The sequence below is a fragment of the Lithobates pipiens genome, unplaced genomic scaffold, assembly GCF_037356315.1.
Source record: "Lithobates pipiens isolate NorthernLeopardFrog02 unplaced genomic scaffold, aLitPip1_a1.2 Scaffold_25, whole genome shotgun sequence".
Classification (NCBI taxonomy): Eukaryota; Metazoa; Chordata; class Amphibia; order Anura; family Ranidae; genus Lithobates; species Lithobates pipiens.
The window spans coordinates 206253891-206277458 of record NW_027507787.1 but is presented as its reverse complement, the minus strand read 5'-3'; the positions used below and the strand labels follow the sequence as shown (position 1 = coordinate 206277458).

The 23568-nt window shown below is 43.7% G+C and overlaps 1 protein-coding gene across 1 annotated transcript in view; it reads right to left on the bottom strand.

Moving 5' to 3' along the window:
- Nucleotides 1–23568, bottom strand: part of EDRF1 (erythroid differentiation regulatory factor 1) — a 142161-nt gene that overhangs the window by 49708 nt on the left and 68885 nt on the right. Inside the window, exons 20-21 of the mRNA XM_077455495.1 lie at nucleotides 21814–21963; nucleotides 7819–7972 (exon numbers count right to left, since the gene is read on the bottom strand). Of these exons, the coding sequence (XP_077311621.1) occupies nucleotides 7819–7972; nucleotides 21814–21963 (304 nt within the window). The remainder of the gene's footprint in view (nucleotides 1–7818; nucleotides 7973–21813; nucleotides 21964–23568) is intronic.

Below are 23568 nucleotides of genomic sequence, written 5' to 3'. Positions count from 1 at the left end.
GGCCATAGCTGTGGGATTGTCAGATTGGATCCTGACAGGACAATCCCATAACCTGAAAGTCCAGGCTTTAGAGCCAGACGCACTGCCCAAATCCCTAGGATATTGTTGGCAAGGTTTTTGTGGCTCTTGACTACTGTCCCTGGACAGTTGTCTTTTCTAGTACTGCTCCCCAGTCTGAAAGGCTGCCATCTGTTACCACTTTCCAGATAACTGGTCTGAAGGATTTCCTTTCAGCAGATTTTGAGTTAGTAACCACCAACTGAGGCTTTGCGACATCCTTGGGGACAGCGGCATTGGCAAGTCTAAAGCTTGAATTGTTTTGTTCCAAACAGACAGGATAGTGTTTTGCAACAGTCTTGAATGGAACTGGGCATAGGGAACCGCTTTGAATGAAGCAACCATTCAAAGCAAACAGGGCATGACCCTGTTGAAGACTTTGAGGTCGAAACGCGTAGGGATAGCAGTTGTCTGCTCCCCACATTGCTATTTTTTATGTATCACGTGATTTTATCATTTTAGTTCTGTTCATCGAAAACTTTTTTCAATAAACCATCGTTGGTTGTATTTCACCATGCAAAGCGTTTTTTATGCTTTATTCCTTTTATGGTGAACTCTCACGAGACTTCTGGCACAAAGCTCGATCGCAGTTTATGGCACGGAAATCCCACTCACCTTTCCCATCTGGAGACCGTGAGGAACCCTGAGAGGAAAACATCATCGGGTCGGTGTATTGGGGTGAGTGGCTGGAGCCCCCCCCATAAGCTCGCAAGACACACTACTATAAGGTGGATGTGTCCAACCCATCCGGTAAGGGTACTTATTCTTTCTACTTGCTTATAATCCAATTCCAAGAGTTGCCGAGGTCTGAGAACGTAGCAGGATAACTCACCTTGAATGCCATCTGTGGACTTGTAATTAAGCTTTGGACGTACCAGAGTGAATAATTTTGGGACTGTTCTCAAACATTTCATGAACTTTAGCACTCACTTGCTTGTATTGTCAGTTACGCACATAATTCACTCACTTTTTTCACCTATTCAAATAGGTGCCTTTAAGCGCAGCACTAATTGTATATATGTTATGTGAACTTGGTTTGTTTGTGTGCTAGCAGCTGGGCTGTGTTTTTCACAGAAATTCTATAGTTTTATCACCTCTTTTTTTCACTTTTTTGATTTTTGAAATAGCGCAGTGTTTTCTTTTCTTTTTGTTTAGCATGACCTAAGACCTGGGTCCTGGTGTCCAACCCTACAAAGAGAGGAGTTACAGGCAAAACCTTGTGCTTCGGATACGAGGCCCAGGTACCACCCACTTAGGGCTCAGTGGCACTTTGAATGGATCTGGTGTATGGAGGCTATTTAAATCCAGCATGGATCCCTCCTGGAGCTCCTCAGAGCACATCTTCACTCGTGACAAACACATTAAACACTGGTGAAAAAAACGGATGTGCTCCTGGAAGGAGGAAGGGTTATATAGAAAGTGAACTTCCTGGATTGGGTATACCCAGTGTTCATCACTTGAAGGTGTCCTATAACCCATAAAGTAATTACTTAAGGCTCTGTGTCCCATGATGTATGATAAAGAAAAGCCAGTATTGCAGCGCTTTGGAAGCGCTGCCCATTCATTGCAATGGGCAGGGGCGTTTTGGGAGCGCGGTATACATCGCTCCCAGACCGCCCCAAAGATGCTGCTTAGAGGGCTTATTCTAACATCCCAAAAGCGCACCGCCCCAGTGTGAAAGCACTCTGGCATTCATACTCAGGCGGCATAGGAGGCAGTTTTCAGCTGCTTTACAGGTGCTAGTTCTAGCACTAAAATGCCTGAAAACTGCCTCAGTGTGAAAAAGAGAAGAAGCCCGAAAAAAGAAAAGACTATTGCAGCCACCAGATCTAAGGACCTGTAAGCTGCAATACATCATATTTTTGTTCGTGGGTTTAGACACACTTTAAAGAGAGGATGCCGGGAGGAATGATCTAGGTAAAACTTGTTAAATACATCAAATATATCTGATGTAAAGAAGCTTATATGTTGGATCAATGCATCTCCTTGTTGTTCTAACAAACTCTGTATTTTCTACTTAAGCCTCCAGCCTTTTCCAAGTGTCTGTCCTGCCACTCAACGTAGTGTTGGTGCTCAAAACCCAGTCTGAAATGAAGAAAATGTCACCAATTCAACGGATTTACAGCTCTGCAACTACTGACACTGCTTGGCAGCAGCAAGTGTGAACAAGGCCGGGCAGAAAAAAAAATCCCTCTACTTTCCCAGCACAGCAATTTTTCAGTTGAATTAATCGGATTTGCAGATTTGGGGTAATTTTAGCCTGCAGGTCTATAATAGATGGGATAGGAGTCATCCATGTGAGGCGCTTTTATCATAATGAGCATCTTTGTTTGTATGTACCACACATGCTGCCTGTACATCTGTTCTTATAATACCCTCTGGCAGGGCACCCGCTGTACATGTTATCTTCTGCATTGTGCTAGCCGAGCAAACTGAAAGCTGCATAAGGGATTGTACTAACCTGGGAACAATCTGTCAGAATGTCGCAGTATAGGCAAATAGGACCAATCATATACACAATGTATAGCTCTTGGCACCTCACTGTTTAGAACAGATCATATCCCGTTCATGAATTATTCCTGCAGTGACTGTTCTATCAAACACAGATTTATTCCTCGGCTGGGGATCCAGGACTCGTCATTTTATACTTACAGTATATATAAATAGTAAAAAAAAAAAAAAGGGTGGTCCTAGTAAACCGTTAAAGAGGTGTAATATTCTATACACAAACAATGAAACGAATTGGGGCATCAATGAGAAGCACCCTGGAATAGACTTTTGTCAGAATTTAAACAATGATTTTTAGCTTATTATTGTGTGGGTTTATTTATGAAAGACTAGCTTTAATTGAGGATGACGCCGAAGAAGAGTATATGAGCTGAAAGTGTCATCTTTAGTGAAATTCACATGTTAAAATATTCAGTAAATCCAAAGATAAATTAACCACTTGACATCCAGAAGATTTACCACCCCCCCCCCCCCCCGACCATTTTTTACGATACGGTGCTGTGTTCCATTAACCACTTCAGCCCAGGATGGTTTAGTTTAACCTACTTCCTGAGCAGGCCATTTTTTTGCAATACGGCACTGCATCTCTTTAACTGGCAATTGGGCGGTCGTGCGACGCTGTACCCAAATATGTATGTCCTTTATTCCCCACAAATAGAGATTTCTTTTGGTGGTATTTAATCAACTCTGCAGGTTTTTTTTTTTGCGCTATAAACAAAAAAACTGACAATTTTGAAAGTATAAAACACTAAGTTTCTTCATCAATTTAGGCCAATATGTATTCTTCTACATTATTTGCACAAAAGTTATAGCGTCTACCAAATAGGGTATAGACATTATTACAGTGATCAATGCTAATAAAATGCACTGATTGCTGTGTAAATGTCACTGGCGGGGAAGGGGTTAACACTAGGGGGTGATCAAGGGATTAAATGTGTTCCCTGGGAGGTGTTTCTAACTGTAGGGGGAGCTTAGCTGAAACACAATCTCTTTTTTCCTCCCTGACAGATCAGCTGTGTGCTTTGTTTACACCAACATACTGCTGCTCCGGACTCTCTCCAGTTCTAGCACATCCTTCCTGAGGACTGGAGCCCAGAACTGGACAGCATACCCCAGGTGAGGCCGGACCAAAGCATTGTAGAGCGAGAAAATTATCACTTTATCTCTGGCGTTAATCCCCTTTTTAATGCATGCCAATATTCTGTTTGCTTTGCTTGCAGAAGCTTGGCATTGCATGCCATTGCTGAGCCTATCATCTACTAGGACTTTTCCATTCTAGATTCTAGACTAGGACTTTTCCATTCTAGATTCCCCCAGAGGTTCTCCCCCTAGTGAGTAGACTGCAATTCCTATTTTTCATATTTTTGCCACCCAAATGCATCACTTTACATTTTTCCACATTAAAACTCATTTGCCATGTAGTTGCCCACCCCATTAATTTGTTGAGATCTTCTTGCAAGGTTTCCACATCCTTTGGAGAAGTTATTGCCCTGCTCAGCTTAGTATCATCCGCAAATACCGGGATTGAGACGTTTACCCCATCCTCCAGGTCGTTTATGAATTAAATAGGATTGATCCCAGGACAGAACCTTGGGGGACCTCATTACCCACCCCTGACCATTCCGAGTACTCCCCCATTTATCACCACCATCCGAACTTGGATTTATAGCCAGATTTAAATCCAGGTACTCACCCTATGGTCCACCATGCTAACGGACCTTGTTTTGGACAGTAAACGTTTATATGGAACTGCGTCAAATGCTTTTGCAAAATCCAGATACACCACGTCTACGGGCCTTTCTTTAGCTGGCAACTCACCTCCTCATAGAAGGTTAGTAGATTGGTTTGGCAAGAACGATTCTTCACGAATCCATGCTGACACTGTTCTCATCGCTAAAATCTTGTATATAGTCCCTTATCATCCCCTCCAAGAGCTTGCATACTATTGATGTTAGGTTAACTGGTCTGTAATTCCCAGGGATGCATTTTGGACTCTTTTAAATATTGATGCTACACTGGCTTTTCTCCAATCAGTGGACTGTCAGTAAAAAATTAACAACAATGGTCTGGCAATTACTTGACCAATTTCCTTAACCACTTCAACACCAGACGGTTTTATCCCCTTCCTGACCATAGTACTTTTTAAAATTTGGCACTGCGTCGCTTCAACTGGTCGGTCATGCAATGCTGTACCCTAACGAAATTTATGTCCTTTTTTGCCACAAATAGAGCTTTCTTTTGGTGCTACTTGATCACCTCTGTGGTTTTTATTTTTTGCACTATAAACAAAAAAGAAAAGCGTGACAATTTTGAAAAAAATAATTTTTTACATTTTGCTATAATATCCCCAAAAAAGTTTTTTAAAAACAGATTTTTTCATCAGTTTAGGCCAGTATATATTTTCCAACATTTTTTTTTTTATTTTTTTAACAAAAATATCGCAATAAGCATATATGCTTAAAATGAGTGTTTTGCGCAAAAGTTATACAATCTATGGGAAAGATTTACGGCATTTAACGTATTTTGTAATGGCAGTGATCTGCGATTTTTTGCGGTATTGCGATGGACAGATCAGACACTTGACACATTTTTGGGACCATTGACATTTATACAGCGATCAAGGCTATAAAAATGCACTGATTACTGTGCAAATTTCACTGGTAGGGAAGGGGTTAACACTACGGGGCGATCAAGGGGTTAAATGTGTGTCCCCTCAGTGTGTTGTAACTGTATGGGGATAGGACTGAGTAGGAGAGGAGATGGCTGTTCCTACTTACTAGAAACAAACATGTCTCCTCTCCTCTGACAGCATAGGGATTTGTGTGTTTACACACACAGATCCCCCTGCTGGCACTCATGTACACAATATCCCCTTCTGGCTGCTCTTGAAGGAAACCCCATATGGGTATGGGGTTTCGCCCAGGTGTGCCCTTCTGCCCCTGTACATAGACGCAAGCCGGTTGGGAACCAGTTAAGGACCCTCGGGTGCAAGCCATCTGGTTCCGGTGACTTATCAATGTTGAGCTTTTCAAGTCCGGATGGGGCAAAACTTTTACAGGAAAAGCAAAAATTTGCACATAACCTCATCAAGTGGGGAGGGCAGAAACTGGTAGGATCAGCCAGGTTTTTTACAGCTTCCAGAGGGGCAGGTTAGACAGCACAAGCACAGTGCTGTTTAACCTGCTATAAGGGAACAGGATCTCCTTTTTTTTTTTTTAAAGGGTTACAAATGCTTTAACCACTTCCCGACCGGCGCACAGTGGGCAAATAGGCAGAAAGGCACGGGCGGGCAAATAGGCAGGTACGTCCATTTGTATTTGCCGCCCTGCCATCGCGTGTGCGCCGCCAGCGGCACGCGCCCGCCGGTCGGGTCCCCCGCGAGTCTGGTCGCGGGTACCGCGGACTCTATCGCCGCAGGGATACCCACGATCGTCTCACGGGGAGATGCTAATGTAAACAGCATCTCCCCGTTCTGCCTAGCAACAAGTGACACTGTTCTCTGCTCCATGTCTATCTGCGCCAAATTGCTGATCGCCGCCATTACTAGTAAAAAAAAAATTATTAATAAAAATGCCATAAAACTATCCCCTATTTTGTAAACGCTATAAATTTTACGCAAACCAATCAATAATCGCTTATTGCGATTTTTTTTACCAAAAATATGTAGAAGAAAATGTATTGGCCTAAACTGAGGGAACATTTTTTTATATATTTTTGGGGGATATTTATTATGGAAAAAAGTAAAAAAAGTAAAAAATAATGCGTTTTTTTCTAAATTGTCGCTCTATTTTTGTTTATAGCGCAACAAATAAAAACCGCAGAGGTGATCAAATACCATCAAAAGAAAGCTCTATTTGTGGGAAAAAAAGACAAATGTTTGGGAGCCACGGCCCACGACCCGCAATTGTCAGTTAAAGCGACGCAGTGCCGAATCGCAAAAAGTGGTCTGGTCCTAAGCCAGCAAATTGGTCCGGTCTGAAAGTGGTTAAGATGGAGGTATTACGAAAGAACACGAAAAGCAATGAGGTCCTGGGAACAGTAATACAGCAACATACACTTACCGGCCACTTTATTAGGTACACCTGTTCAATTGCATGGTAACACAAATTGCTAATCAGCCAATCACATCGCTACAACGCAATGCATTTAGGCATCTAGACGTGGTGAAGACAACTTGCTGAAGTTCAAACCGAGCATCAGAATGGGGATTTAAGCGACTTTGAACGTGGCATGGTTGTTGGTGTCAGATGGGCTGGTCTGAGTATTTAAAAAACTGCTGATCTACTGGGATTTTCACGCACAACCATCTCTCGGGTTTGCAGAGAATAGCCAGAAAAAGAAAATATCCAGTGAGCAGCAGTTGTGTGGATGAAAATGCCTTGTTGATGTCAGAGGAGACTAGGCAGACAGTAACTCAAATGACCACTCGTTACAGCCTATTAGATGGGCTACTGCAGCAAAAAGACCACACCGGGTGCCAATCCTATCAGCTAAGAACAGGAAACCGAGGCTTCAATTCACACAGGCGCAACAAATATTGGACAATAGAAGATTGGAAACATTTTGCTTGGTCTGACAAGTCTCAATTTCAGCTGCGGCAATCAGATGGTGGGGTCAGAATTTGGCGTAAATACCATGAAAAGCATGGATCCATCCAGCCTTGTATCAACGGTTCAGGCTGGAGGTGGTGGTGTAATGGTGTAAAGGATATTTTCTTGGCATACTTTGCGCCCCTTAGTACCAACTGAGCATTGTTTAAATGCCACTGCCTACCTGAGTATTGTTGCTGACCATGTGCATCCCTTTATGACTACAGTGTCCCATCTTCTGATGGCTCCTTCCAGCAGGATAATGCACTATGTCACAAAGCTCAAATCATCTCACCACTGGTTTCTTGAACATGACAATGAGGTCACTGTACTCCAATGGCCTCAACAGTCACCAGATCTCAATCCAATAGAGCACCTTTTGGGATGAGGTGGAACAGAAGATTTGTATCATGGATGTGCAGCTGGCAAATCTGCAGCAACTGCGTGATGCTATCCCATCAATATGGACCAAAATCTCTGAGGAATATTTCCAACTTGTTGAATGTATGCCACCAAGAATGAAGGAAGTTCTGAAGGCAAAAAGGGGTCCAACCCGCTACTAGCAAGGTGTACCTAATAAAGTGGCCGGAAAGTGTAAATATACCATCTTACTTTGAGCCAAACGTGTTAATGATACCATAAATCATCATAATGGAGAACTTACTAGACATCTGGAACTCGGCAAAGGCCACTCTCTCGAGCTGCACTCTGAGAAGCTCACACGGAGCGTCCTTCAGCACCTGGAAGAGCTTCACTGCTTTGCTGTACTGGAGATCGGCTAGAACACGGTGCTGCTTTCTTGTGTGCTCATCTCCCACCTGTAGAAAAAGCAGGTACTGTGATACAAGCTGTCTAATAGACGGGACAAGGTGGACACAGAGGACACAAAGGAGGCCCATGCATGATACCCTGAAAACAATTTTCTCTTTCTTGTAGCTACATTACTGTACAGATTGGGTGAATGCTAATGCCCTGCAAGCAGGAATTTACCCCTCTAAACCTATATACAAAATTATACAAAAGTGATCATGTCTGACCACACTGTATATGATTCTAAGAAAGTGAAGCTGCCAACCTTCACAAACATCAGATACTAGTCCTGCCCAAGGCTAGCCATACATGTTAAGGACCAAGTGAGGAAAACCACTTGTTTCCCCCTTCAATGGGGGAATCATTGGAGGAATCTCCACAGCTAGCTTTTGTACTCTGACGGCCCTTGCTACCATAGTTGTTAGAATTCCCAAACAAACAGTGACTGTTTTAGATTGGCTGCAGCCATTGTTGGACCAAGAATTTTCCACCCGGATTCTTGATGAGGTGGATGCGGCTGATCCGAACGACCAGGGGGATGCTGAAGAAGGGGGAACACGCAGCTCAGAGAAAAGATCTGAGACAGAAACCTTTCCTGTACTGCAAGAAAATGTTCTTTTGTTGAGATTTCAAAGAGACATTTGAGTACATAATGCATGGAGGGGGCAAGAGCCCAGATAGCCATGAAGGGGGATGAGCGTGAGTGTGGGTAAGTGGTTTTCTCACTGGAATTGGAAGTTTTTGGGGTCTAGTTCCTGAGCCAGCCTCAAAAGTTGCTGAATAGATTCCTCCGAGTCATTAACCGAGAAACTCAAAGCTCTTGGAGACTGCTCCAGGTATTTTTTTTATTTATCCAGCAGAGGGTACCTCAGGACCATATTCGCTTGACCTGAGCTTGATACTTGCAGTGCTGGCAGACCCCACTGAAGTTCCTGCTGTCTGCAGAGTTGCTTCTACCAGGGAAAGAAAGGAAAGAAAAGAAAAGAAAGGAAGAAAGAAAAGAAAAAAGAAAAAAAGAAAGAAAAGAAAAAAGAAAAAAAGAAAGAAAAGAAAAAAGAAAAAAAGAAAGAAAAGAAAAAAGAAAAAAAGAAAGAAAAGAAAAAAGAAAAAAAGAAAGAAAAGAAAAAAGAAAAAAAGAAAGAAAAGAAAAAAGAAAAAAAGAAAGAAAAGAAAAAAGAAAAAAAGAAAGAAAAGAAAGAAAGAAAGAAAGAAAGAAAGAAAGAAAGAAAGAAAGAAAGAAAGAAAGAAAGAAAGAAAGAAAGAAAGAAAGAAAGAAAGAAAGAAAGAAAGAAAGAAAGAAAGGAGATATTCCCCAGTGTCAGAGCAGGAACAAACCACTTAGCCCTTGTACACATGGTCGATTCCGACGGAATGTGTCCGATCGGACAGTTTTGTCGGATATTCCGACTGTGTGTGGTCTACATCGGACTGTTTCTGTCGGAGTATCCGACGAGCCAAGTTTTCCAAGTTGTTGGTAAAATTTTCCGACAAAATGCTCCGATCGGACATACTCCGATCATGTGTAGAGAATTCCGATCGGACAAAGTGCCACGCATGCTCAGATCAAATTCCTACACCAAAGCTATTGGCTACTAGTGTGAACGTAGTCCCGTCATAACGAAATAACGTCATCACATCATCACGTCGGATTTTCCGACAACTTTGTCCGACCGTGTGTATGCAACAGTTTCGGACAAAATCCGATGGATTTGGTTGTCGGAATCTCAGACCGCGTGTACAAGGGCTAAGAAGGCAAAAAAACAAAAACAAAAAAAAAACACCTTCTCTGGATGAGCCCAATTAGCATACGCCACTTCCTGCAAATGATGGTGCACTAGGAAGGATTTGGGATTCTATTGCTTCCACCAGGACCCAAACCCAGTGAGCTTCCGGGAAGATTCCTGAAGCGGCAGCTTTAAAATTTGTTCTGACCACAGAAGACAAAAATCAACCATGGTCCAAGTTCCATAGAAGATTCACAGTCCTTGTTTGTTTCCTCATCTAAAGGCTGTTCCTCCAACACCACAACTTCCTACATCAAGGAAGAAGGGGAAGGAGAGTGCACCATTTTGTGCTCTAGGTCTCCCAAGAGAGTGAGAGACACTGAAAGCTGTTCACGCAGCCCAGGAATGTCTGCTGAAAATTTCTCCCGAGACAAATGAACAAAAGAACAAGAGGAATATTCTCCTGAGACAATGGGAAAAAACAGACAGACAGGGATTCAGAACTTAGTTGATCCCTGGGGAAGCCATAGCAGGGTGAACTCATCCACCAGACTTGGCAGCCCACTAGATTTATCCCTCCCTACCAAACTCTCTATCTAGTTCAGTAATGGCTTGCTGATGGTTAAAACAGTCTAACCTCAGGAATGGTAGCGCCCACCCAGCTGAAAGGAGCGTCTGCCAAGGCCAGACACAGCATCCTCAAAATACCTGCAGAACAGCCTGTTGCTGCCACCTACATAGTTACTGTAAGGGATCTTCCCGGGGTAGGGTGTGTTTGGACACAGTTCACAGCAGACTTGGAATTTATAAAGCAGATCTTGGCGTTTATTCGTGGTACAAACAGTCCAGCAAACAAAATATACAGCAACACCGTGCTTTCTAAGTACAACAAAAATAAAAGTCCTAGCCCGGCTGGGCGCTTACTAACAGGTTCTGCTCACCTATCTGACACTTACAAACACAGCGTCTTTCGCCTGGATATCGCAGGGTGAGTTTTAGCTCCAGCAGTGGCTGTGCTTGCAGCTTCCTTCAACACACAGACTGTTCATTCCCTGGCTGAGAGCAACCACCTGCAGACCCTGCAGTGCCTTTAGCTTCCCAGGCTAATTAGGATCAAAGCTCACCTGATCCCAAACCCAGAACTGGATCGGGGGATGTGGAATGACAGGTCCCTCTACCAAACCTACCTGCCATTCCATATAAACCCAGGCCCGGCAAAATTAAATAACAACTCAGCAGCATATCGCTGCTGAGAAACTGATCCATCCTGGATTTACCATCTCACACTGTGTAGCAACCTAGGTGAGATGTACACCCCCTCGATCACTTCTCCAGTGACATGTCTACATATCCCCCCCCTCTTTTTCAGACCGGAGGGCTGAGCCTTTTGTCCCCACAGACAACTTACCCTTGACAATGCGTCAGCATTTGCCTGTAATTTCCCTGGCCTGTGTTCCACAGTGAAATTAAAGTTTTGTAGGGAGAGAAACCATCTAGTCACTCTTGCATTTCTCTCCTTGTTTAACTTCATCCATGTTAGGGGGGCATGGTCTGTCACCAACTTGAATTTCCTGCCTAGCAAGTAATACTTTAACGATTCTAGGGCCCACTTTACTGCCAAACATTCTCGCTCCACAATGGCATAATTTTTCTCGGCCGGGGTTAGTTTTCTACTCAAGTACGTCACTGGATGCTCCTCACCATTCACTACTTGTGAGAGTACTGCACCTAAGCCTGTGTTAGAGGCATCTGTCTGGACCAGAAATTCTCGCCTGAAATCGGGGGTAACTAAGACAGGTGGTTGGCACAAGGCCGACTTAAGGCTTTGGAAAGCCTTCTCGGCCTCTGGGGTCCACGTGACCATTGCTGTCTTTCCGCCCTTTGTCAAGTCAGTTAGTGGAGCAGCAACTGAGGCAAAGTTCGGCACAAATCTACGGTAATACCCCGTAATACCCAGGAAAGCTCTAACCTGTTTCTTTGTCAGGGGTCTAGGCCAATTCTGTATTGCCTCAATTTTATTTAGCTGTGGCTTAATCAACCCTCTCCCAATAATGTAGCCTAGATATTTGGCCTCTTCTAGGGCTAGAGCACACTTCTCGGCATTTATGGTCAACCCCGCATCACTTATGGCATCCAACACGGCCTGTACCTTACAGAGGTGACTTTCCCAATCAGGGCTAAAAATGACCACATCATCGAGGTAGGCAGCTGAGTAATCACGATGTGGTCGCAGAATCAAGTCCATCAACCTCTGGAAAGTTGCAGGCGCTCCATGTAACCCGAATGGCATCACTACATACTGGAATAGCCCATCAGGGGTGGAGAATGCAGTTTTCTCTTTAGCCTCACCAGAAAGTGGAATCTGCCAGTAGCCCTTTGTAAGATCGAGGGTGGTTATGTACCTGGCGTTACCCAACTTCTCAATCAACTCATCTACCCTGGGCATAGGATACGCATCGAACTTGGAGATCTCATTCAACTTTCTGAAATCGTTACAGAACCTCCAAGTTCCATTGGGCTTTGGGATTAGCACAATTGGGCTGGACCATTCACTCTGTGACACCTCAATTACCCCCAGAGCAAGCATACGTTTTACCTCGGCAGATACGGCTTCCCTACGTGCCTCCGGTATCCTATAGGGCTTAAGGTTTACTCTGCTTCTAGGCTCAGTTTCAATGTGATGATGGATGAGGTGTGTACGCCCTGGGAGGTCAGAGAACTTGTTTTTGTTTTTCTGTAAAAATTCCTGAGCCTCCTGTTTCTGTGACACTGATAGAGTATCACCTACCTTGACTGGAGGGATTGGTGGTGACAAATTATTAACAGTATTTGTCGCCACCAAGGATTCCCTGTCTTTCCAGGGCTTGATCAAGTTTATGTGATAAACTTGGAAAGGCTTCCTTCTACCTGGTTGGTGCACCTTGTAGTTCACCTCACTGACCTTTTCAACAATTTCATAGGGACCTTGCCACTTCGCCAAGAATTTACTCTCAACAGTGGGGACTAGTATAAGGACCCTATCGCCTGGGTTGAATGTCCTGATTCTTGCGGACCGGTTGTAAATTCTACTTTGGGCCTCTTGAGCCCTCTGGAGGTGTTCCCTTACCAGGGGCATTACAGTGGCTATACGGTCCTGCATTTGTGCTACATGCTCAATAACACTCTTGTATGGGGTGGACTCATTCTCCCATGTCTCTTTTGCAATGTCTAGTAGACCCCTAGGGTGATGACCATAGACCAACTCGAATGGTGAGAACCCTGTGGACGCTTGGGGCACCTCCCTAATAGCAAACATGAGGTAGGGTAATAAATGATCCCAGTCACGCCCATCTTTTGCCACCACTTTCTTCAACATATGTTTCAAAGTTTTATTAAATCTCTCCACCAATCCGTCCGTCTGGGGGTGGTACACAGAGGTACGGATGTGTGAGATTTTAAATAGTTTGCATAATTCCTTCATTACTTTCGACATAAATGGCGTACCTTGGTCAGTTAGGATTTCTTTGGGGATCCCAGTCCTAGAGAACATATAAAACAACTCACGTGCAATTGTTTTAGATGCAGTGTTTCTTAAGGGTACAGCCTCAGGATAGCGGGTCGCATAATCCAGGACTACCAAAATATACTGGTGTCCTCTAGCTGACTTTACAATGGGACCCACTAAATCCATGGCAATACGCTCAAAAGGCACCTCTATAATAGGGAGCGAAACCAAAGGACTGCGAAAATGTGACACTGGGGCACTAACCTGACATGTGGGGCACGACTCACAGTATTTTTTAATGTCATCATATATGGCCGGCCAAAAAAACCTCTGGAGAACCCTCTCTCGCGTTTTGTCAGTCCCCAAGTGTCCCCCAAGAACATGGTTATGTGCCATGTCAAGCACCTGACGCCGGTACGGCTTAGGTACCAGAAGCTGTTCCACAATCTCATCTTTAACCTTATTGACTCTATAGAAAAGATCATTAGTCACCGAAAAATGTGGAAATCTTTTTTCAGCATCTGGTTCCTGAGGTACCCCGTTCATAACAGCAACCTGCTCTCTCGCATTTTTGAGAGTGGGGTCCTGTAATTGTGCAGTCCCAAAATTATCGCTAGACACCTCTAAGTCTAGTATATTTTGCTCAGTGGGAGGAGCCTCCTCCTCCCCAGCCAGGACCTGCAAAGGAAAACAATCATTTTCATCCTGCACATTTTTATCATTCACAGTGGACAAGGCAACCCCCTTAGAGGTATCCTCACTCCTTTTGGGGATTTTTCTTTTTTCCCAAAGAGCCCAGAATAATGGAAAATCGCGCCCCAATATTACATTATGCATGAGGTTTTTAACCACACCCACTTCATATTGTACGGTGCCTTGTTCAGTCCCGACTTTAGCCAGCACTATAGGGTACACTTTTGTATCACCATGTATGCACACAACACTCATATGCTTTTTAGACTCTAAGTCCCCAGTCACCAGGCTAGCATGCACCAAGGTTACAAGGCTTCCTGAGTCCATTAACGCTTTAACAGGAAAGTCATTGATTGTGATGTTGCAGATTTGCGGTTCAGTCTCTAGTCCAGGAACTGCAGCACAAGATGGTTCCGCAAATAGCGACTGACGCCGGCTAGCGTCACATTCCATGGGTTCAGAGGTAAGAGGGCAATGGGCAGACACGTGTCCCGCCTCATGGCATCTCCAACACTGGATAGGGCCTGGTCTCTTTGGCAAGGAGTCCTTTTCAGAGCCCCTTAGCCACCCGGGACCATCACCAGTCTTTTGTCCCTGAGACACCACTTGAGCCCTTTTCCCCCCATCAGCACCCCTCCACACTCCCCCAATAGATGGAAGTCTCTTACCAGCTGACGGCACAGATCTGGCGCTCCGGGGAGGTGAAGATGCTGCAGGAACATCACGGAGGTAGTCCTCAGTCGCCTGGAACCTCTCCACAAGGTTGACAAGTTCGTTTGCGTTCCTAGGATCACCTTGTCCCACCCAGCGTTGCAGGTCAGTAGGAAGCGCTCGGAGGTAGCGATCCATCACGACCTTCTCTAGGATTTGTGCAGGAGTAGAAGTGTCTGGCTCCAACCACTTTCTTGCCAAATGGATTAGGTCATACATCTGGGACCTCGCTGATTTGTCCAGACTGTAGCTCCAGTTGCGTACCCTCCGGGCACGGACTGCAGTAGTAACTCCTAGTCGGGCAAGTATCTCCTCTTTTAGCCGAGTATAGTCCTTAACCTCTTGCTCACTGAGGTCATAGTAGGCCTTTTGAGGTTCACCTGTTAAATAGGGCGCAATTACCTCTGCCCACTCAGCGGCTGGTAACTTCTCTCGCTCAGCCACGCGCTCAAATACTGTTAGATAGGCCTCAACATCGTCCTCAGCAGTCATCTTTTGCAGCGCTTTCTGCACAGTCCTTCTCCCAAAAAAAATCTCTGGAGCGGCTCCCTCCATTGTGGGTGGATTAGCAACCACAGGCGCCTCTCGATTTACTATCAGGTGCTCGATAAGTTGTTGTTGGCTTTGGCGCAAAGCTTGCAACTCTTCCTTATGCATCTGATGTTGTGCCGCCATGTACTGTTCATGTCGTCTATTGGCCTCTGTCTGCGCCTGCTGTTGTTCAGCCATGGACTGTTCATGTCGTCTATTGGCCTCTGTCTGAGCCTGCTGTTGTTGCAAACTCACTTGCATAAACTGCTTCAGCATCTCCTCCATGTTGCTGGACTGTTCTTGGAGTGTAGTTGCAGCTTTCACCCAGGACATCAGCAGCTGTAGCCAAGTCTGTCCACACCGTTGCCCCTAGCAACCGTGTTGCCCGCTACCTCCACCAATTGTAAGGGATCTTCCCGGGGTAGGGTGTGTTTGGACACAGTTCACAGCAGACTTGGAATTTATAAAGCAGATCTTGGCGTTTATTCGTGGTACAAACAGTCCAGCAAACAAAATATACAGCAACACCGTGCTTTCTAAGTACAACAAAAATAAAAGTCCTAGCCCGGCTGGGCGCTTACTAACAGGTTCTGCTCACCTATCTGACACTTACAAACACAGCGTCTTTCGCCTGGATATCGCAGGGTGAGTTTTAGCTCCAGCAGTGGCTGTGCTTGCAGCTTCCTTCAACACACAGACTGTTCATTCCCTGGCTGAGAGCAACCACCTGCAGACCCTGCAGTGCCTTTAGCTTCCCAGGCTAATTAGGATCAAAGCTCACCTGATCCCAAACCCAGAACTGGATCGGGGGATGTGGAATGACAGGTCCCTCTACCAAACCTACCTGCCATTCCATATAAACCCAGGCCCGGCAAAATTAAATAACAACTCAGCAGCATATCGCTGCTGAGAAACTGATCCATCCTGGATTTACCATCTCACACTGTGTAGCAACCTAGGTGAGATGTACACCCCCTCGATCACTTCTCCAGTGACATGTCTACATTACATAGTTCGTCTTATTGACAAAAAGACACAAGTCCATCTAGTTTAACCAATAAACCACCACACATTTTCAGAATGACAGAGGAAATGGATGCAGATAAACAGCTATATTTTATGTAGGAGAATTTGTTTCATCTGTGTGTATCATCTAATGGTAGTCACTTCACTGGGTACATGTAAAGGTTTACAACCACTTTAAGAAAATCTGAGCTTAGTATACATGCCATACCTGTAGGCCAAGCACGGCAGCCTATCAACCTGACCAATCCACTCCTGGGCAGCGACGCTTGGCCTACAGGTATGGCATGTAAATTAAGCTTCATTTTTTTTCCAACACTGCACAAAAGATTTTAAAACATATTGGGGCCCCTTAATATTAGAGTACACAAATACTACAGTACAGCATAGTAGAAAACTAGTGAAATATTTATAGTAGTGGGGGGCGTGGCCTGACAAAGCATGGAGTAGGACGCACTTGCACAGAGCTCTGAGCATTAATCATGGATTCTAGCTAATCCTGTGACCCTCAGACATCAGTCATGGCTTGCTGATGGTTAAAACAGTCCTACATACCACAGACTAACCTGGGAAAGTTCCCCGATCCTACCTCATCATGTCACACTGGAGCAGTATCGCAGACAAGAGGGCAACAAGGAGGAAAGTCACACTTGAATGAATGGGAGGCTGTTTTCAGGCGCTTATATGCCATTTCCAACGCTAAAGCGCCTGAAAACCTCCCCAATGTGAAAGGTTTCTTACATAAATCTGACTTACATACAAGAGGAAATGGGAGGAAATCTAAACCAGGAAGAGAAATTCACTCCTGTAAGAGTTATGGGGAAAAAGGCTTCTCCACTGAAGCTTTATCACCAAAATTTTCAAAATCCAATTGTCACAGGGACAGAAAGTGAACGGGGCACAGACAGCAAAACAAATGTTACAGGAGTGTTAACCCTTCCCTATTCTATTTAAAAAAATTGGCTGAGAAAAAAAATTTACCTGCTACTATTTCCATACAGATTCAACTTAATAAACCTACAGAAATTATTTTGTTTGTAACCCGGGACTGCATGTAAAACAACCTGTAAAATTATTACGCCTGTGTGCAATTGGCCTTACTGAATGGCAGGAACAATGGATACCAGAACCCTCACACTTCATTGAGAACTACAAACTGCCAGCTACAGAGGCCTGACAAGAGATGTACTTCATTCACATAACTTAGTAAATGAATGACACGGCTGTGTGGGCGGAGTCCTGTGCGGCTGTGCTGTTTTTAACCGAATGCAGACTGTCCTATAGAGGTTTTACTGCTACAGGGTGGCCTCAGTGTGCGGGATCCCATATTATAATTTTATATATAAAATAATTTTATTATACATACATATACATACATACACACGATCCTGTACTTCAAGGTAGTGGGTGTGAGTGCACGCCACTGATGGCTCTCTCCCGCTGTGACCACTAGGTACACAGGCAGCCTGCCTATGTAAACAAGGCAGATTTCCGTTCTGTCGGTAGGGAAGACATATATCCTACTTCTCTGCAAAGCAAAGATCCATGTCTTCCCCTAATACAAGCACCTCCCTCAAAATAACTCAACATACAGCCATTAATGTCTAAACTGCTGGCAACAAAAGTGAGTACACCCCTAAGTGAAAATGTCCACATTGGGCCCAGAGTGTCAATATTTTGTGTGGCCACCATTATTTTCCAGCACTGCCTTAACCCTCTTGGTCACCAGAGCTTCACAGGTTGCCACTGGAGTCCTCTTCTACTCCTCCATGAAGACATCACGGAGCTGATGGATGTTGGAGACTTTGTGCTCCTCCACCTTCCATTTGAGGATGCCCCTCAGATGCTCAATAGGGTTTAGGTCTGGAGGCATGCTTGGCCATTCCATCACCTTTACCCTCAGCTTCTTTAGCAAGGCAGTGGTCATCTTGGAGGTGTGTTTGGGGTCGTTATGTTGGAATACTGCCCTTCGGCCCAGTCTCCGAAGGGAGGGGATCATGCTTGGATTCAGTATGTCACAGTACATGTTGGCATAACTGTAGCCCCCCAGTGTCGGCAGCACTCATGCAGCCCCAGACCATGACACTCCCACCACCATGCTTGACTGTAGGTAAGACACACTTGTCTTTGTACTCCTCACCTGGTTGCCACCACACACGCTTGTCACCATCTGAACCAAATAAGTTTATCTTGGTCTCATCAGACCACAAGACATGGTTACAGTAATCCATGTTGTTAGTCTGCTTGTCTTCAGAAAACCGTTTACAGGCTTTCTTATGCATCATCTTTAGAAGAGTCTTCCTTCGGAGACAAAAGCCATGCAGACGAATTTGATGCAGTGTGCGGTGTATAATCTGAACACTGACATGCTGACCCCCCCCCCCATCCCTTCAACCTTTGCAGCAATGCTGGCAGAACTCATACACCTATTTCCCAAAGACAACCACTGGATATGACGCTGAGCATGTGCACTCAACTTCTTTGGTCAACCATGGCGAGGTCTGTTCTGAGTGGAACCTGTCCTGTTAAACCTCTGTATGGTCTTGGCCACCATGCTGCAGCTCAGTTTCAGGGTCTTGGCAATCTTCTTATAGTCTAGGCCAGTGATGGCAAACCTTGGCACTCCAGATGTTTTGAAACTACATTTCCCATGATGCTCAACTACACTGCAGAGTGCAAGAGCATCATGGGAAATGTAGTTCCAAAACATCTGGGGTGCCAAGGTTAGCCATCACTGGTCTAGGCCATCTTTATGTAGAGAAACAATTATTTTTTTTAGATCCTTGGAGAGTTCTTTGTCATGAGGTGCCATGTTGAACTTCCAGTGACCAGTATGAGGGAGTGAGAACGATAACATCAAATTAAACACACCTTCTTCCCATTCACACCTGAGACCTTGTAACACTAACGGGTCACATGACACCGGGAAGAGAAAATGGCTGTGTGTTGAGTTATTTTGAGGGGACAGCAAATTTACATTGTTATAAAAGCTGTACACTCACTACTTTACATTGTAGCAAAGTGTCAATTCTTCAGTGTTGTCACATAAAAAGATATAATAAAATATTTACAAAAACGTGAGGGGTGTACTCACTTTTGTGAGATACTGTAGGCTAGGCACACATTCAACCCATTGATCACCCTCAATGTTTAACCCCTTCCCAGCCAGTATCATTAGTACAGTGACAGTGCATCTTTTCAGCACTGATCACTGCATTAGTGTCACTGGTTCCCAAAAAAGTGTCAATAATGTCAGTTAATGTCCGATTGACCGCCGCAATATTGTAGTCCCGCTATAAGTCGCTGACCGCCACCATTACTAGTAAAAATAATAATATCCCAGTTTGTAGGCGCTATAACTTTTGTGTAAACCAATCAATTTACGGTTGAGATTATTTTATCAAAAATATGTAGCAGAATACATATTGGCCTAAATTTATAAAGAAATTCGATTCTTTATATATTTTTTTATTGGATATTTTTTTTATTGCAGAAAGTAAAAAAAAAAAATATATATATATATATATATATATATATATATATATATATATATATATATATATATATATATATATATATATATATATATATATATATATATATATATATATTATAATATAATATAATATAATATATACAAACATAATATAATGGCTTCAGCCAAACACTAACTATGAGTGAAAGATGCTTTTGTGTTCTCATTCATTTTCTCTGAAAAATGACCAAGAAATCATAAATTCTGCCAGGGTGTGTAAACTTATGAGCACAACTGTATAGGAGTGTCTGTATGATGTATGATATATATATATATATATATATATATATTTTATATTTTTATATATTTTTTTCTTATTTATAGCACATACATTTTATTTTGGTACAGTGTCACAGGACCGCACATTTGTCTGTTAAAGTAACGGAGTGCCATGTCAGACAAAATGGCCTGGTCAGGAAGGGGGGTAAATCATCAGGCGGCAAAGTGGTTAAAATTTTGAGATCCCCCTATCACAGGCAGGGAGGGGACTAAAGAGCTTGAGGAAAGAGGGTAAAAGCTGGAGCGCATTACATGCTCCACCCCAGATGTAACATGTTCTAAAAAGGTGATTGTATCCTTTAACCACTTCAGCCCCGGAAGAATTTACCCCCTTTCTGACCAGAGCCCTTTTTGCGATTCGGCACAGCATCACTTTAACTGACAATTGCGCAGTCGTGCGACGTGGCTCCCAAACAAAATTGACGTCCTTTTTTCCCCCACAAATAGAGCTTTCTTTTGGTGGTATTTAATCACCCCTGCGGTTTTTATTTCTTTGCGCTATAAACAAAAAAAGAGTGACAATTTTGAAAAAAAAAACGCATTTTTGCTTTTTGCTATAACATATCCCCCAAAATATGAAATTTTTTTCCCCTCAGTTTAGGCCTATACATATTATTCGACATATTTTTGGTAAAAAAAAAAAAAAAAAAAAAAAATCGCAATAAGCGATTATTGATTGGTTTGCGCAAAAGTTATAGCGTTTACAAAATAGGGGATAGTTTTATGGCATTTTTATTAATTTTTTTTTTTAAATGGTGGCGATCAGCGATTTTTTATCATGACTGCAACATTATGGCGGACACATCAGACATTTTTGCAAATTTTTGGGACCATTGTCATTTATACAGCAATCAGTGCTATACAAATGCACAGATTCCTGTGTAAATGACACTGGCAGTGAAGGGGTTAACCAGGAGGTAGCAGTGTAGGGGTTAAGTGTGTCCTAGGGGCATGTTGCTAACTGGGGGGTGTGGGGGGGGGGGTGTGGCTGTGTTGTGCACATCACTGATCTCTGCTCCAATCACAAGGAGCAGAGATCAGTGTCACTAGGCAGAATGGGGAGATGCTTGTTTACTATAGCATCGCCCCGTTTTTCCTCTCCGCGTATCCCCGTGGCGATCGAGTCAGCAGGACCCAACTCACGGAGCTTCCCGTGGGTGCCCGCTGGCTTCCTCTTAAAGGGCAATGTACAGGTTCGCGATTCTGCCGACGTATATCAGCGTGAGGCGGTCGGGAAGCAGTTAAAAAAAAAAAACTGTGATGTTACCTGAGAATGCAGAAAGGTAAAAACAGGTGTCATGTTAATGACTGAAAAAGAGCAACAAATAAACGGATGCCAAACCTACACATGTAATATGTAATTAGGGCCACTTCCATGTAAAAGCTAATGAATCAGCACCACAGTTAGACAACTAGCATTTTCAGAAGTCGGCCAGCCATAGCAGTCTACATATTCCTCATGATACCTAATGATTTCAAAGCATAACTCCAGTTAAACATTTTCATATTTGGATAGAGCTGGGTAAGAGTTAGAACCTCTGACGGTTATTTTTTATGGTCATCTGAGCGCCCTGTTGGAGATTTCCCTCAGTTTCTTTCAGGAAAAGGAAGGAGGTGGAGAATCTCCCTGAAGGGGACACCACCATAAATAAAATAACATTTTAGTAGAGTAGAAAACAGCCAGAACTTCTGACAATGTTAATGTTGTTTGTAATTGACTGCCGCAGTGATGCCTGAACCTAACCGTCCCCCTCATTTCTTTTACAAGCATCACGGGAACAGGAAGGGAGAGAAAAATCACCCCATTAGGGTCAGAGACAGAAATCGACAGCTATTCCTGGTAAGAATCTCCTTATAGAAGACATGTACCTGGTTTCTCAGACAGCTGTGATACATGGAGGCGAGCCGGTGATGGATGGTTGCAGCGCGGTACTGACATAAAGGCTGGCGAGCGGACACGGTTTCCACATCGCAGTACTTCAGAGACTTCATCATGGCTTCTGTCACCTCTCTCTCAATCTGCAGACAACACATCAGAATAAAAAAACAAACAAAAAAAACACAAACATACATCTTCATATATTTGAACGAGAGAATGATCATCACTGGCAGCTACATTCAATACAAATGATTTCTGGTATAAAGGAAGCTTGGTCCACGCTTCTGCCTCCCTGCATCAATACTATACACTTGTTATAGAGCAGGACCATTCAGGTAAAAAGAATGAACATACACTCAATCGGCCACTTTATTAGGTACACCTTGCTAGTCCCGGGTCGGACCCCCTTTTTGCCTTCAGAACGGCCTTCATTCTTCATGACAGATTCAACAAGATCTTGGAAACATTCCTCCGAGATTTTGGTCCATATTGGCATAGCTGCTGCAGATTTGTTGGCTGCACATCCATGATGCCAAGCTTCCATTCCACCACATGCCAAAGGTGCTCTATTAGATTGAGATCTGGTGACTGTGGAGGTCATTGGAGTACAGTGACCTCATTGTCACATTTAACTACTTCTGGACCGCCGCACACCGATATATACATCCTAATTTTGAAGAGAAATAACGTTATGGCAGCAGCTGGCAGGAGCTAGCTGCCATAAACCCAGTATCCACTTCTTCGGCAGGCGGTCCGGTTTCCGATAATAGTGGTCTCTGCCGCGGATTCGCCGTGAGATCACTTTCAACCGGTGGGATAGGCCCCCCCCCCCCGCACTCCGGTGCCCTCTGCTGCTTACCGGAGCCATCGGTAGCGGTGGAGGCGATCATACCTAAACACCAAGCAGAATCTGGAGATGAGTGAGGGGGAAGATGGTCCCCACCCGTCTCCATACTATTGCAGGGCGGAAGCGACGTCAAATGGTCACTTTTACCCATAACTCTTAAAGGGCCATTTTTTTTTTAATGACATTTTAGCATAGTAGAAATATGAGGTCTTTTTGACCCCAGATCTCATATTTAAGAGGTCCTGTCATGCTTTATTTCTATTACAAGGGATGTTTACATTCCTTGCAATAGGAATAAAAGTGACATTTTTTTTTAAAAGAACAGTGTAAGAAAAAAGAAAAAATAAATTTTTTTTTATTTTACAACGTGCCCTGTCCCACCGAGCTCGTGTGCAGAAGCGAACGCATACGTAAGTAGCGCCCGCATATGAAAAACAGTGTTCAAACCACACATGTGAGGTATTGCTGTGATCGGTAGAGTGAGAGCAATAATTCTAGCCCTGCCTCTAACTCAAAACATGGAACTTGTAGAATTTTTTAAACGTCGCCTATGGAGATTTTTAAGGGTAAAAGTTTTTCGCCATTTCACAGCGTGACATGTTGGGTATCAATTTACTCGGCGTAACATTATCTTTCACAATATAAAAGAAACTGGGCTAACTTTACTGTTGTCTTATTTTTTAATTCAAAAAAGTGTATTTTTTCCAAAAAAAAGTGCGCTTGTAAGACCGCTGCGCAAATAAGGTGTGATAGAAAGTATTGCAACGACTGCCATTTTATTCTCTAGGGTATTCCAAGAAAAAAAATGTATAATGTTTGGGGGTTCCAAGTAATTTTCTAGCAAAAATTGATTTTATCTTGTAAACAACAAATCTCAAAAAGAGGCTCGGTCCTTAAG